General features: G+C 39.1%; 1 protein-coding gene across 3 annotated transcripts in view; it reads left to right on the top strand.

The window, feature by feature from the left end:
• The window catches only part of SH3KBP1 (SH3 domain containing kinase binding protein 1), a 211,615-nt gene that overhangs the window by 182,024 nt on the left and 13,999 nt on the right, over positions 1-15,592 (top strand). For all 3 annotated transcript variants that reach the window (XM_040055024.2, XM_040055023.2, XM_040055022.2), the window contains 3 exons: positions 1,141-1,221; positions 3,581-3,743; positions 8,500-8,585. In XM_040055024.2, coding sequence (XP_039910958.1) covers positions 1,141-1,221; positions 3,581-3,743; positions 8,500-8,585 — 330 coding nt within the window. The remainder of the gene's footprint in view (positions 1-1,140; positions 1,222-3,580; positions 3,744-8,499; positions 8,586-15,592) is intronic.

Here is a 15,592-nt window from a genome sequence, read left to right as displayed (position 1 = left end):
ATCATTTACGTTGGAAAAGATCCTTAAGATTATCAAATCCAGCTATAAATGAGAATTTAGTATTCTTTATTGACATCATATGTGGTACTGTTGCCTGTCCAACAGCACACTTGGGTAAAGGAACCAATGGCTGGTGATCACTATGGATGAGTACGGATTTCTAGGAACCACCTGCAGAAGGGAGTTGCAAAAGCACATTCAGAAAATGTAAATGCACTTGAGAACTGCACATAAAAGAATAGATTGAAACAAAAAATTGCCTGTGCTCCTTGCCCTGCCTCCTCTGCTTTTCTTGGATTTCATCTACTGTAATTTTAATTGAAATGCTAATAGTGTTACCTAAAGCAATTTTCAACACTACTAAGTTGAAATGGCATTAGCACCTAGTGGTTAGCCAATGCAGCAAAGCCAACATCCAGTAAAGTGTTTCTTATAACATGGGGATTAGAAGGTTTTATCTTCCATGTGCCAGGAAATTTTTGCAGTCTTCCCGTTGTTGGTGCCACAAGTTCCCATATTTCTTGGAGCAACAGAAGTCTGCATGTCAGGGCCTCAAGTACAGAGGCAGAAGAAGCCAGGGGCTTACACCTCCAGGGCAAAAGCTGTCAATTAAAATAGTAATGGCAAATAGTCATGCAGAATGCTGTCAGCACTGCTCTTCTCCTCCTTCTAATATGTGGAAGTGAACAGCTACTAGTAGTGGAGGAAAAGGGGAGGGATGTGTTAATTTAATGTAATATACCCTCTATATATTCAGCTCTATCACATATTCTCCTGACATTGCTCAATTAATTGATTTATTTCTAATGTTTCTGCACACTGTTGAGCTGTTCTTCATTTATGTCTACAATGATAACATCTGCAGTTATCCAATTTTTTTTCCCCATAGAATAGTCTGAGAGTGTCTATTCTTTGGGAGCGCACACTTTGGAAACTGTGAACTTGATTACAAAGACATAAATATCCAGTTGCTTTCTTGTCATTATGATACAGGCAAATATTTGAAATAAATTTATGTTCAGCTTTAGCAAGACATTTTCAAATTGAGGAATATAAAAAGCCTAAGAAATTGCAGAATTAAATCTTATGTCACTGTTTTGTTGGCTTGGTCAGAATTCCAAAGTTTTCTCTCTTTGACAGGGACCACAGATCGAAAGCATGAAATCAAGAAGATACCACCTGAGAGGCCAGAATGTCTTCCTAATCGAACAGAAGAAAAAGGTATGAGTGTGCTTTCCTGTCTGTTCTCTGCAGAGAGACGAGATCCTCATTTCCCACTCTCTGTTTCCATTAAGTGTATTGTTTGGATGTTTGCTTTCCACCCTGATAGACTGTGATGATAGGCATTTTGGATAGTTGCTTATGGACTAAATTCAGGGTGTTCAGTTGTACCCATCCAGAGCTGTTGAGTACATGCAGCCACAACTGGAGTCAAGGGGAGATTTGCTCTCAATACATGAAATGCTGTATAAAGCACAGTGCTCTGTAAAACCCACGTGCTCCATCAAGTAAAATACCCCAGATTAGTGTATACTTTTTTCTTAACATCTCTTTGCTTTTGTTCTCTAGTTGAAAGCTGGGTTGGTGATTTTCCTGCATCACAAAGGGATTTTGTGGAGATACAGTCATTAATGGTTATGAATCACCCCATTATCACAGCCACAAAAGTCACAGGCAAGGCAGCAAAGAAATGAAAAAATTCTTCAAAGCCATGCTTGAACATTGTGAGAAATGGGACACAGTACCACACAGAGCAGGGACAAGCAAATTAAACCTTTAATGGTTTCATTGTGTTCATTGTGAATGGTGAACAGTCTCAGGAAAATAGGTACATCTATTCTCTAATTGAAGATGGTGTCAAGTTTCATATGTTAAGTGGACTATTAGATTGTATTAACAAGTTTGTTTATGGGATTTCTTAATGTCTAAGTATTTGAACTTGTGACCTTTTAAAAGGCACGTGTATGCACATGACTAAATGCTTAATATATAGTTATAATTTAGTGACAGAACCTTCAGACTTTGCACCAAGATCTGTTTCTGGATATACATTTTAGTATACATTTAGTGTACATTTAGCTGTTTCCTCTGCACAGGTTTACTTTTGGTTGTGTGTGCTGCTTCTCGTGGTTATCTTAGCAATAAAACCCTTTGCTTTCCATTTCTGGATTTACAAAGCCGACTCCTACAACAGCAGAGGAAAATTAAATATGTTACTCTCCCAGGCTATAAATATCTGTAACTTTTCTAAACATTGAAAAGAGGCTGTAGGAGTTGTGCCTACATTTCAGGAGTACCAGGGAGTGGCAGGAATTGCTCATGTGGTGTGGCAGCAGGGGTGGCACAGGGACGTCCTTTGAGCTGCCTGTTGGCACGCTGCCCAGCCTGTCCCTCATACAATTTAGATTCTTGGACACTGACGCAGTATAAATTGTCGTAGGATTAAGTGTGTAAAAATACAGAGTATGCTGGAAAAGCTTCAGTGTTACTGAGGACCCGATGACTGCATCAAAGCATACTGCCTGTGAACAACAGTCACTAGCTGGACTATTCCAAACCTAATGTGCACTGTGTTTCTGGGGATTTATTCCATGATCCTCTCATTAATTGGTTCCCATTAAGCAATACCCTGTAACATTCCCAGTACCTCTTATGTGTATGCAGAGGTGTAGCATTCATGGCGTGTCATAGGCAGCATTGTCAAGGGAAGTGGGGTGCTAAAACAGTACCATATAAAGAGTAAAACTTCAGTTCCTTGGAGACTTTAGTCCTTTCTTTAAGAAAAATCAGGCCTTCTCTGGTGTGGCAAACATGTTTACGTGCTTGTTTTATATAGGGAATTTAGAGTATATTATTTAGAAGTTCTTAATGTGCATTGTACTTCGCACATGCACAGGCATTTCATGGCATTGGAGATGAGCATGGCAGCACTCCCTAACTATGCAGAATCAGTTCTGCAAATGATCTAGGTTTTCATCAGCAAGATGAACAATTCAGCATATAAGTCTGTGCTTAAAACCTAAATAATAGGTCTGATTTTTCTGAGGGGTTTACATCCTGCATTGTTAATTTTTTTTGCTTGTATTTTATTTTCACTTAACTGTAGTTCACTTGAAACAGACTTCCCTCCCCCTCACCCCAAAATGGTATTTCTCTGTTTGTCCAAGAGATGTTAAGAATATCCAGCATAATTATTTTGGTGGCCTTCTAAATTAATATTGTTTCATATTAAAATTGAATATAAGTTGTGCTGGTGGGAAGTTGTACCATATGGTATGTAATTTCTTGCCATTCTTGTACTTTACAGTCAGAAACCAGTAAGTTACTAAAATAAAAAATAGTTCCCATTAAGATGCTGCACACATATTTTGGCCGAGGAGTTGCAGGCAGAACAGCCAGTCAGATTGAACAACTGATCAGTTGTTCAAATGAATGATTTAGAACAGAAATGGAAAGGTTTTCCTTTGCATACCGTCCATCTACAGTTGAAGATTTCTTCTTTGAGTGCAGACTTGTCAGTGCAAACGAATTCCACTTAATACTATCCCTGTTCTTTTTTCTGGAAATGCTTGATTTAAAGAAAGATCAGAGAGAGAGCAAAAACAGTTGGAATTGCAGAAGCCTTCAGTTCCTGCTATACCTCCGAAGAAACCTCGGCCACCCAAAGCCAACGCTGTGAACAGACCTGGTACCTTGCCCCCGAGACGACCAGAAAGACCAGTTGTGCCTGTGACTCATGCAAGGTATTGCTTTTCTTCTGTCCAAGGATTCTGGGATTAGTGGAAAAAAAAATAACACATTTAAAGAATTTAAGTGTTATAGTTTATGTCCCAATTTATTTCACAGCAAGCTGTATTTAAAGAAGAACAAGAAAAAAGAAAATCCTTATAGTCATCTGGCTGGATCATAACTATCTTCTCAATAATAGCAATCTTAGATTATTCAGGACTAGTTCATTTCTACTGATGAAATTCTACTGTTACTGCAACAGTGTAGAATGTGTGGGAAATACCTGCATCAGAATGTTACTCTGACCTTGACTTTCTTAGTGTACCTCAAATTATTTAATGCAGCTTAGCTTGGGCACCAAGTCAGTGCAAAAGCTTGAATTGTCCTTAGGAATAGCGTTAGGCAATGCACATTTCAAATACTGTCATCTTGGTTTCAGTTTGCTTTCTTTTGATCATTTTAGATCAAGCTTTAGCAAAATACGCATGTTCAATGCTCTCTTAGCTGGTGACACTGCAGAATAGTGCTGTCAAGTATTTATGCCCTAATGTTGGTTGTTACTCTGCAGTTACATGATGCTTTTTGTCAGAGGTGGTTACAGCCTTTGAGGAGCACTGAGAAATTGGACTTGCCAACACGAGTCCATTTATTCTGTGCTAGAGCAAAGGTTGCACAAATTAAAGGCCTCACTGTAGTCTAATCAAGTCTAGGTGGCTACATTTCAGTCATCAGCATCTGGGTTGTGCACTGTAAATTTCCTTTATGCTTAAAATGGGCAAGCTGTGCATCTTGCAGAAAAACTAGAATATAGGCATGGAAATATTTTTACTATTGTACTGTTAGGAAAATTAGTTGCCATTGATCTACTGTAGTTCAAGTATAGTAATGGTGAATTAAACACTGGAATGGGGTATAGGTTAGAGTGAAATGCTAGACATTCATTCCCTTCATTCCTCCACATATGGTTAAAAATAAAAAATGCTCTTAGTGAGAAATCTGGAGCAAATGAAAAGAAAAAAAAGGCACCTGGCTTGTGCTCCCAGTTTCATCTGACTGGAGTGCTTACCCTTCTATCCAGATGCTACTTCCACAGCTTCTTTTGGAATTGGCTTTGAACATGCTTGCCCAGTTGCTCCAAAACACAGTCCATACCTGCTGGTCACCCAGGCATACTTGGAAATACAAGTATTTGCTACAATCTTCAGAATTAGCTATGTGATGACTTGGAAAGATCAGTACATACCCTAGGGTTCAGTTCACTGCTGAGGCATGCAGTGGAGTAGCTATTCTTTTGTTCTATCCTTTGCCTGAAATATTTTAAATATACTATAAATTTTTAGCATTTAGAATTTTGGAAGGGTATTTTGCTGCTCTTGTATTTTCCTTTTTTTTTTTTTTTTTAATACAAAATTGTATGAAGTAATCATGTATTTTTTAAAGATACTTCAATTTTCATGTTGTCAAAGGCAAAAAGGCACACCTAAACAGTAACCTTCTTAACTGTCCAAACTTTGCTATGTCTAGCACAAAAAAAATGGAAAATAGTTCTAATTGCTTGGATAATTAAGAAATACGAATCTTTAAGTGGAAGCAGTCACTTCAATAAAGGTGTTTTGTTGTAAAATCCATTCCGTTTAATAAGATAGTAATTTTTTTAAGACCTACTGCTATCCATTTCTAAAATACGAAAAACCTGAAGCAATTAGAATAAAAATTGAATCAGCAGAACTTTTGCTGACCAGCTGGGGTTTAACCCTGATGGGCAGCTGAGCCCTATGCAGACACTAGCTCACTCCCACAGTGGGATGGGGGTGAGGATCAGGAAGGCAAAAGGAAAAAAAAAACTTACACGTGGAGACAAAAACAGTTAGACAGGAAAAGCAAATTATGCATGTGCAAGCAAAGCGAAGCATGTTGCTGCTTCCCGTGGGCAGGCAAGCGTTTTGCTATCCCCTAGAAAGTCTGGCTTCATCACCTGCAGTGGTGGCTTGGGGTGACAAAAGCCGTAACTCCAAACATCCCCCAGTTCCTTCTCCCCTCACCTCTTAATGCTGAGTGTGATGCCCTGTGCGCTGGGACATCCCTCGGTCAGCTGGGGTCAGCTGTGCCCCCACCCAGCGCCTTGTCCGCCCCCACCCTCCTCCCTGGTGGGATGACAGGACGGGCAGAAAAGGCCCCGACTCTGTGCAAGCACAGCTCAGTGATAATGAAAACACCCCTCTGTTAGCTAGGATGTTTTCAGCACAAATCCAAAACACACAGCGCCCTGCGAGCTGCTGTAAAGAAAATTAACTCTATCCCAGCCAAAACCCGTACGTGATCCTTAGGGGAAAATTGCTGTAGTTCCAAAGTGAGTGCCGTGAGATTTCCATGGCAGCTGCTAAGCCAAGGAGGCTTTCTCCTGTCCTGAGTAAGTGGCTTGCATCTTATGCATCTCTCTGACTTTTTATAGTGATGATTGTTTTCCATTTAAATACAATCCTCCTTCACTGGAGGCAGAGTAAGGGCTTGAAGGGCAATAGGACAGATAAAACCCATGTGGGACAGTGAATAGCTGTCAGTTTGTTCCAAAGGCTCCACACCTTACTTAGACATGCCATGATTATACAATTTACCGATAAGTCAATTCTCTGGAGTAGGCAAGCCATAAGCACCCATAGAAGGTGCATCTTTACGATCAGTTTAAACCAATCCACATCCATGCCACTGCTAACAGGGTTCCTTGTCCTGGCACCCCATTCCCACAGCCTCCCTTCTGTTTAGCACTAGCATTTGTGCAGCTGTGCAGCCATATGGGTCAGGGAGTCACTCCAGATGGCGATTAATCAGTTTGCAATGGGACTTCTCTTAGTGTGGGGTTTCTCTCAGGCTGATCATGTGTCTGGTCAAGCTGACAGCCTGTCTGTATGGGCACGGGCAGAGAGGGCCACACTGCAAATGAGAGGGGAGGGCTCCACTCCTTTCTCAACAGAATGAATGCAGACTGGCATAATAAGCCTGTTGATTCTTCTGACAACAGGGCTGGGGGTTTTTTGTGGGGCTGTTGCCATATATCTTGGTATCCTTTGAAGGCAGATGCTAAATGTTGTGTCAGCCCTAAATCATGCCATTCTAAGAATCTCTCCAAAGCCATACTCACACATTTCCTAGAGCGCTTCCAAGTCACATTGTGCTCTCAGATTGCTGGGAAATGTATGTGTGCAAAACAGAGTATGCAGTCACATCCTCATTGCTCTGTCAGCCAAAAAAACCCAAAATGTTGCTTCTTATAGGTTTACAAATATATAAGCAATATAAGAAAAGGTTAAAGACTGAAAAATAGGAAAACTAATAGCTCAGGTAGATCACCTGGAAATACCCTTATTTATCATCTTGCCAATTAATACATTTTTCCATGCATGTGTTAAATTTCTTCTGTGTCCTTCCTGGTGCAGACTGCCTGCCATATTGAGAGCTGTGGAGGACTAGTTTGCTTTTACTCTGATTGTTTATTTTTTTCTTCACTTGTCTCCCCATCACAGGGTTTACTGGCATATGTATTCACGTAATCTATGACTTCCTCTGGGTTTTAATAAAATTTTTCAGCTCTTTATCAGTTCAGCCTTTCTGAAGTCTGAAATAGGGTTTCCAGCCACTTTGGGTTTTGTTCATAAGCTTCTCCCATGTTGAGGTTCAGGCCATCTGTCGTCAGCTTATGGTATCAAAAGCAGAGACCAACAAAAAAAATCAACAAGATTTGTGAGCTTACTATGTATTTCACTGTCAACAGCTAATTATTGCTAATTATTGCACTGTATAGTACTTATCTGCCTATAAGGCAACCTATCTGGTTGTTTTGGAACAGATCTGTATTTTTATCCCTAAATTGGATACTTTACATACATCATAATTTTTACAGTGTTACACTGGGAATAATCATTGTAGAAAAACTAGCGTATTTGTCAGGTGACCTGATAATGATGGCAAGTACAATGTATTGTATTAACTGAACAGTTGTTAGCACAGTAAATATCAGAGATTTGAGTGACCGGTGCAATATTGAGTTACTTGCCTACCACTTTTTTCAAAAATACTGTTTCAATAGGTGGATTATTTTAGTAAACTCAAGTACTTGTGGGAGAGAATGTTCTCCAGAGCAGGGATAATTTTGTTGCTTTTGTTTGATCTCCTGTTTGATTTTAAAATAGCTCCTATGTGTAAAGTATTGCAGCTCCTGACAGTTTACTATTCAAAAGACATTTCTGACAAATTAGGTGATCTTGGTTCTTTGGACTGTGGAAACAGTATTCATAGTCTAGTCTTGTAAGAAAAGTGCAAAAACATGCATTTGTGAGTAAATACTAGGAACTGCTGAAACACACAATGCTAGCTTGAGGTTCTCTCACTTTCTGCAGCATTCCAGGTAGTCCACTGCTGTAGTTTGTGCAAGCCAATTAACTGGAAAAAACGACAAAGAAGATGTTGAAGAATGTCCCTTTGCCCTTAGGTTTCCTTCGTGTTGAGATGCTGTGATCGTCTGAAGAATTATTCCGGACACTACGGTGTCTAAAATAGGCTTTTTTGACAGGTGTTAAGGAGAAATGGGATAAGGTTAATCCGCACAGCATGTCGACTTGCTAGAGACTGCTCTCGCTGACATTGCTGTTACTCTGGTGCTGCAAAGGAAGAATACTTTGCTCTCCCATTATTAATTGCAAGTTAGCTATCAATTTACTGTAACCCACACAAAAACTCCCAATAAAACATCTCCTCTTCTTGATCCAAATGCAGGAGTGATAGTCCAAAAGTGGAATTAGTGGGCAGTACAGTACCCGGCACTCTAGAGAAAGACTCCTCTGAAAGAAGCAATGACTTCGGTAAGTTATAGTGCTTTCTACACTTTGCCTAAGAAATTTATGGTGCAAGTTTCTGCTTTTTAGTGACTTTTGTACGATTCAAGAGGCAGATTGAGGACTTGGCTATGAATGCGAGTGCTTTTATATCAAATTTTAACTGCAGGATTAAAGGATCATTTCTACTTTACTTAAAATAGTTTTGTTGGGGTTTTATGTTTAAAAAAAGAATTAAAAGCAAATACGGACTAATGAGCAGTTTTGAATAGGAAGGCTCTTGTTATTTTTGTTTAAAAGTCTGAAACAAATGAGAAGGCCAACAATAATAAGGCATACTTGTTTAACTGATGTAATAGTGCTGCCACAGTTTAAATACTGCAAAAGACGGTGGGCTTGGTGCAGTTAGTAATCTTTACACTTTCCAATACAAAGGAACAGAAACCCAGTTCAGGTCAATTTGACTAAATTTTACTGCATACACCAATTAAAAGCAGGCTAGATTTCGATTGTAAACAACTTGTGTTTGTGGCCCATGAACCTTTTAATCAGGAAGTCACCTGGAAAGGAGCAACAACAGGTTATTTTTCAGTCTTCTCTCACCCTCCTTGCTCCTCAGGCGGGCAGAGCAGGAGCGCTGGTGTTTGCTGGTGGGTGCTGCGGTGCTGTGAGCGCTGACCCGGGCAGTGGCACGAGCCCAGAGCCATCTTCTGCCTGTGCTCTGACAGCCCAGCAGCTGCTGCCGTCACTCCCTGCGCTCACACCCCTGTCTGCCGCAGCCTGGGACCGGGATCCTGCCTGTGGAAGCACTGCTACCTTTCACTGGGGCATGAAACGTCCCTTTGGTGTGGTGCTGTCTACCCAGACTGCTTTATTAGTAATGCAGTTCTGTACAGTAGCATCCTTGCAACAGCCAAACACATCTTTTCCTCAGATTTGGAAGCAGAACTTTAGGTTATAAAGGAATTTTAATTGCGACGTAACAACACTGAATGCATTTCACATGGGTCTATGAGCTTTCCAGCATACATGTATCTGCTTTTTGTAAAGCTTCTGCTGTTGCTATTGTTCTTCTGGAGTAGCAGGTAGTGTGTTTTTCCCAGGTGTTCATTTGGCTTTAACATGGAAAGCTAGAAGTTAACGTTAAATTGCATGAACATTTTTATTGCAGAGATTCTTAGAAAGGAATGGTATGGAAATACAGACAAATTCTACCATTTAGTGTTTCTTAGCTATGTTTACAAATCTGCTTCAAAGCACATCAGCCTCTGTTTACTTGAAAATTCTGAGTGCAAGCAGCATATGCTACCTGTGTGTGATGGAGGTAAACTTTTCTATTCCTTGTTGTAGCTTCCTTGGAATCACTATCAGGATAAAAGCTTAGAGTGTTTGGTACTTTTTAGTTTTGTTGGTTACGGTTTTATTTTGTTCTGTTCTTAACATGTTAGGCAGGAAATCTGATTTATAAGAATTGGGTTGTTCGGGGTTTTTTTTTTTTAGATGCAGAATAAGAGCCAACAAGAATCCATAAACCAAACCACAACATGTTGAAAAGGGTTTAGCTGATGTCCTCCTGTTACCACTTACATGGAGAACCTATTGAGCTCAAGGATAAAATAGTGTGAATACTTAAATAAGTATAACTTGATAGGGTCAAACCAGATTGGCATTTACAAGGGCAAATCATGTCGTTCTAGCCTGTTAGACAACTTGTTAAAAGAAAAAAATAAATAAATTATGGTTTTGAATTGAAAGGGGATCCAGAGATCAGAACAGTTATAAATTTTCAGGCGGCTTTTGACAGCTTGTGTAAAATATTGTCAAATAAATAAAAGGCATTTTAAGAGAGGGCAGAGCAATAAATCAAGGCTTAATAAGGAAAACCAATTCAGAGTGGATTAATGTCTTTTCCTATGAGGAGAGGTTTGGAGTTCAGAGCAATTTACGGTGCAATGTAATTGTAGAGATTTATGGTAAGTATGTGATATTGTTTAATTTATTTACAAAGAGAACTGTGGGTTGGAGAAGTCTTGCAGCTACATGAGTTATTAGAAAAGATGATGGATGTGTGAGTGGAGTTGTCCAGTGTATTCCAAAACAAATCTGTGTGAGTCCAGATAATATTTAACAGTGATATGTCTTACTGGTTTTGTTGTGTGCTCTGTAGGAAGGACAACCTCAGCTTCTCTGAGGTTCATCCATCCTGTCCAAATGGATTTGATTGATCTACCATTTCCTGTCCTTTCAGAAATCCAAATCTACACAAGTTAGAGTAGACCTATGTGACAGACAAGGTGGGACTTAGCAGTAGCCTTTGAAGAAAACTGAAGTTAAATGGCCTTTGTAGCACCTTGGATGTGTGGCCATTCTGGATACTGGGCTCCTCTTTATTGTCCCATTAGTCCAATACCATTTCCAGTTACTCAGAGTTCTCAGGGAGAACAGGGGGAAAAGCAACAGTAAGTTTCCACACCCTCTTTCATGCTTATGCTAAGTACTGATGGTGAATTGTGCACTGAAAATGAATACCACGGCATCTCCTGGCTACTTTGCACTAGAGATGTTAGTGGCTGTCACTTTCTTAGTCCTGTGGCCAGTCTAAAGGTCTTGTTCCTTTCCTGCAGAGCAGAGATATGGACAAAAACAATGGAGAGACAATTTCAGTTATTAAAGCAAACCAAACTAATGCTGGATGGAGAACAGTTCTTTATTCTGTGAAGCTTTTTTAAGAATTTCTAAGTTGATTTCTTTTCTTTACTATGATGAAACCAAAACCTCTGTGACAGGGGAGGAGAAGATACAGGGTTCTTCCCTATGCCATCTCTCAAGAAACAAACAAATGATCAGCAGCAACAAAATCAGTAATATCATCAACAACTAAGCAGCAATGTGCTGAGCTGAATTGGGAATCCCGATTCAAAACTTGCATTTTGTCTAGGTCCCTTGGAAATGGCCTTTTCCTGTTTATTTTCTGAGTCATATTCTACCAGTGGATCAGTGTTCTCTAACCAGAAAACCCCACACCGTTAAAAACTTTCTCCCCCCACTTTATCAATTGGGAAAATCACAAATGCTTGAGCAAGGTTGAGGTGATGTATAATGCTGTTAATAATGTTCTGTGAGTTGCATATATTAAAAAGTTATTTTTATGTAGATACTAGCTCATGACTTGGTTTCTTTAACATGTTCAGCAGAGTTGTAACTTCACATGTAAATTTGTTGGTGATAATTCAGTACTGATTCCAAACTGCACTGACAAGAGAAAATTCTGCTTAGCAACATCACTGCTGATTGTAGATATACTGGCAGCTCTTATTTCTGTTGTCCATTCTTTTCACAATCTTTACAAAAGCCATTGGAAAACTAGCCTTCAGAACATATTATTTAAGAGGAACCATTCCCCATTCCTCCTCAATATTTCTTTTGTTTTCTTTTTCCCTGTTTTCAGTGATGTCTTTACTTTCCTTTCCACACATCTTGCATTCAACTTTTCCTATTTACATCTCTTTGCCATGGCTAACTATTCTTCATTTCACCAGGGTAAGGATTTTATTTTTCCATTTCTTTTCTATCCTGTCTTTGGTTTAGTTCACAATGCATAAGAAGCAAGAACAAAAAGAAGCATTTTGTAGAATGGATATTACTTTTTTTTTGTTTGTTTTGTTTAATTAAAAGTTGAAATTGAGCATCCTGCAACAGAAAATCTTGCATCATAGTATTGAAATGAGCAGTCATTATCATTTAATGCATCCTAAGAAATTATAGTGACAAAAGTGACATGTTCGGTTGACATGTGGTGTTTGTCAATGCTCTGGATTCATTAACCTGTTCTTGCAGGCAGATTTTGTCACCACAAAGTGTAATGCATTTATTTCATTGTGCAAAAGCATTTAGAGACATATTAGTATGGTATTCTGGTCTGAAAGAGGAGAAAAATCACAACAAACATACAGTGAAAATTCGAAGAGTGTTCGGGGCACTCAGTGGGAAATGTGTGGTCATGTACCCAAGGCTGTGGTTAAATCACAGTGGTTACTTACATCTCTTGGTACATCCCTATCTACAGCTGGTCTGATTGGCAGAGGCTTTTTGAGCTTTTAAAATGCTTCTAAAGCAACATTAGCTACACTGACAATAAAATAAATCCTGTTCTACAAACTTGTTCCTGCATAGAACTACATTGATTTCAACAGCTTCAATTCATGCCTTATAGCGTAACCTGATCTTTCTTTAGGTGACATGTTTCTTTTTAATTTCATAAAGAATTTTGTATATGGGAGCCAGCGTGATGACAGAAACATGTAGCACATAAAATAGATTAGCGGATACAGTGGATTGAGCGCTGGCCAAACACCACTGTACCTACCAAAACAGTGGGTCAAACACTAATGCTTTCCAAAAAATGGTATTGAGTTACTTCTGCAAGTCAGGATCAATCCTAAGTGTTCTAGCTGTACACACACATGCACACCTGGAATCCTGAAACTAGTCTTGTCTATCCAAAGTAGGGTTGCTTTGGCATCATCTAGTACTTAAAACCATATGGATTTCAGCTAAGTGATTTAAGGAATAAGCCACAAAGAATTAAAAATAATGTATCTACTGTAGAAATGATCAGTTAATCCCCACAAGAAGCAGTTTCTGTGCTTTGCAGAAAGACTGAATTGCAGAGCCAAGTGGACATATCTTTCCAATATTTTTCCTGGCTCTTTACACATTTTACTTAGTATTTATGAAAGCAGTTAATAATCTTCACCAGTGCTAATATAAGGCACGTATGCCTTCATTGATTGCTACTGAAACATCTAATGAATGGTAGATGAAATACCATAAGAGCTTCCTTGGAAGCTGGTTAGTGCAAGACTGTTCTTGAGCATTTCCTCAGACTTTAATCTGCAGATTATTTGCTGGTGGATCTTGGAGTACTGGCAAAAGCCATGTGATTACCCGTTCTTTCTTTTCTGTTCCTCCCTGCAAGACTGTCACTAGCTTGGCTGAAAGGGTAGTAAAAAATACCCCTGTGAAAATATCTAATAAACAAACAAAAAAATCTTCAGTATATCATGTTTCCTTGGGTTGTATTTGCAGTTGTTCGAGAGCTGTATTTGTCAGGAGAGGTGATCACTGTGCCTCTGACTGCAAGAAAAAGTGATCTAATAGGATTTGGCCCGCACTAGGGAAGGAGATGGAGAATATTTCCAGTAAAAGGTTGTAGAATGGAGCAGGTTTGTCTTTAAATCACAGGCTGTGAGATATTAAAATTATTTTGCCTGAAAACACAGAATAAAAGTTGGAAAATCAGAAAATACTGGTAAATATAAGGGTCGGAGGACAAAATGTGGCTCATAATGAAGATCAAAATCTGCCTAAACCTCTTTCTATGCTGCTATTCATGCTCATTTTAATAGGGCAAAGCAAAGGAACAGAATTGCCCGACTGGTTTAAGTTGTAATATTTATGTCAGTGAGTCAAAATCCCCCATAAACATAATTCTGGACTGTAAACATTGTAATCAGGAATACAGTTATGCTTCTTTTTATAAATTAAGTAGGGCTCTTGCCCTGAGGGGTCTAGAAAAAAGCAGTAAACCAGAAATTTAAATGGGTCGCCATGTGTATCAAGTTGAGGTGCCTGAAAACAGCATATCCATTTCTTCTAGCTCCTCAGTTTTCTTGACCTTTCAGTTCTTTCTTGGCATGTTCCAAATTGTTAAAAATAAAATCCTTATGAGTGCACTGGCGAGTGGTTAGCAAAGCTCGTTATGGCGGCTTTGTACATTCAACTCTTAAAGCGATAGAAATCGGGATGGAAAGGGGAGAAGATAATTGGGTGCTTTAGGAAAGGTTGTCCTAAAGTCCCAGCTGTGCAGTGACTGTCCCGGGGAGCCAGGTGAGCTATGCTGTTTGGCTTCAAGGCACAGAACCTCCCTGGCACATCACTCCTGCACTCCTGAACACAGGAACCTTGCAGCCAGGGCGCTCTCCTCCTAAAACTGCATTACCCAAATCTTAGAAAACAAGTCTGTCATTCATTATGGGTGAGATTTGCTGCCTGAACCCCGGCTGGGAGTATGGCTGTATTCCTCAAAGGGTATGATGCTGTTCAGCATGGAGGGAGTAGCAGAATCTGGGTGCTTGAAGTAGATAAAATAATTGTAGTCTTCTGAAAATTCCCAGTAACATTCAAATTATTGAGTTCTTTTTTGATTTCTACTATATATTGAATGGGCACTAATGCAGAAGATTTTGTCTGCAGTGTGTGTCTCATTTGACAGCTTTAAGGATTATTGCATTTAAAGACTGAATATATACTATTTCACATGCCTGTTGTCAACCCATTAAATGTACTGAAGATGATTATTAAATGAAATCCACCTCTGGCTTTTGTGACATAATCTTCTTCAAATGAAATGAATGCCTACTTTGCCTCATTTCCTTCAGCCCTGCTGCTTTTCTGTTCTGTGAAACCTCACCATTACCATTCTAAAAGTGTTGATTCTCTTATATATCACTTCCCATTTCAGTTTTTTTCAAGGTGAAATCTCTCTACAAATTAAAAAAAACTTTCTGTCATCATTATGTATAAATGACTTTGCCCAAATACCAAAAAACCTAAATGGAAGATAAAGCCTAGCTACATTTTATGCCAGAATAGTAAATGCAGGGGATAAAAGGGGTAAGGAAGGAAGCATAACCACTTAACTTTTTATTTCTGGGGTCTTTTGGGAGGACAGGGACTGAAGGTTGTTTTCTAGGAAGTACAAGTCTATTGAGTTTAGAACTTCTTCTCTAAATAATTTGCTTTCCCGGATCTGGGCATTTTTTAAAAATACCATCATCATCCTTTAAATAACCATGTTTCCAAATGAACATAGCAATGGGGAGAAATATTCTGTTCTTAAGTGTCTTGGAAGGATACCAAGGAATAATTCTTGCCCAGCTAACGTTTTTTCATATTCATGAAATATGGTTGCTCAGTAAGCCAGACTGTATGTATTATACTGATGTATTAAAATTATTCTGATGCCTTTCTCC

The sequence above is a fragment of the Hirundo rustica genome, chromosome 2, assembly GCF_015227805.2.
Source record: "Hirundo rustica isolate bHirRus1 chromosome 2, bHirRus1.pri.v3, whole genome shotgun sequence".
Lineage (NCBI taxonomy): Eukaryota > Metazoa > Chordata > Aves > Passeriformes > Hirundinidae > Hirundo > Hirundo rustica.
The sequence above is the reverse complement of the archived record's forward strand: the minus strand, read 5'-3'. Positions and strand labels throughout refer to the sequence as shown.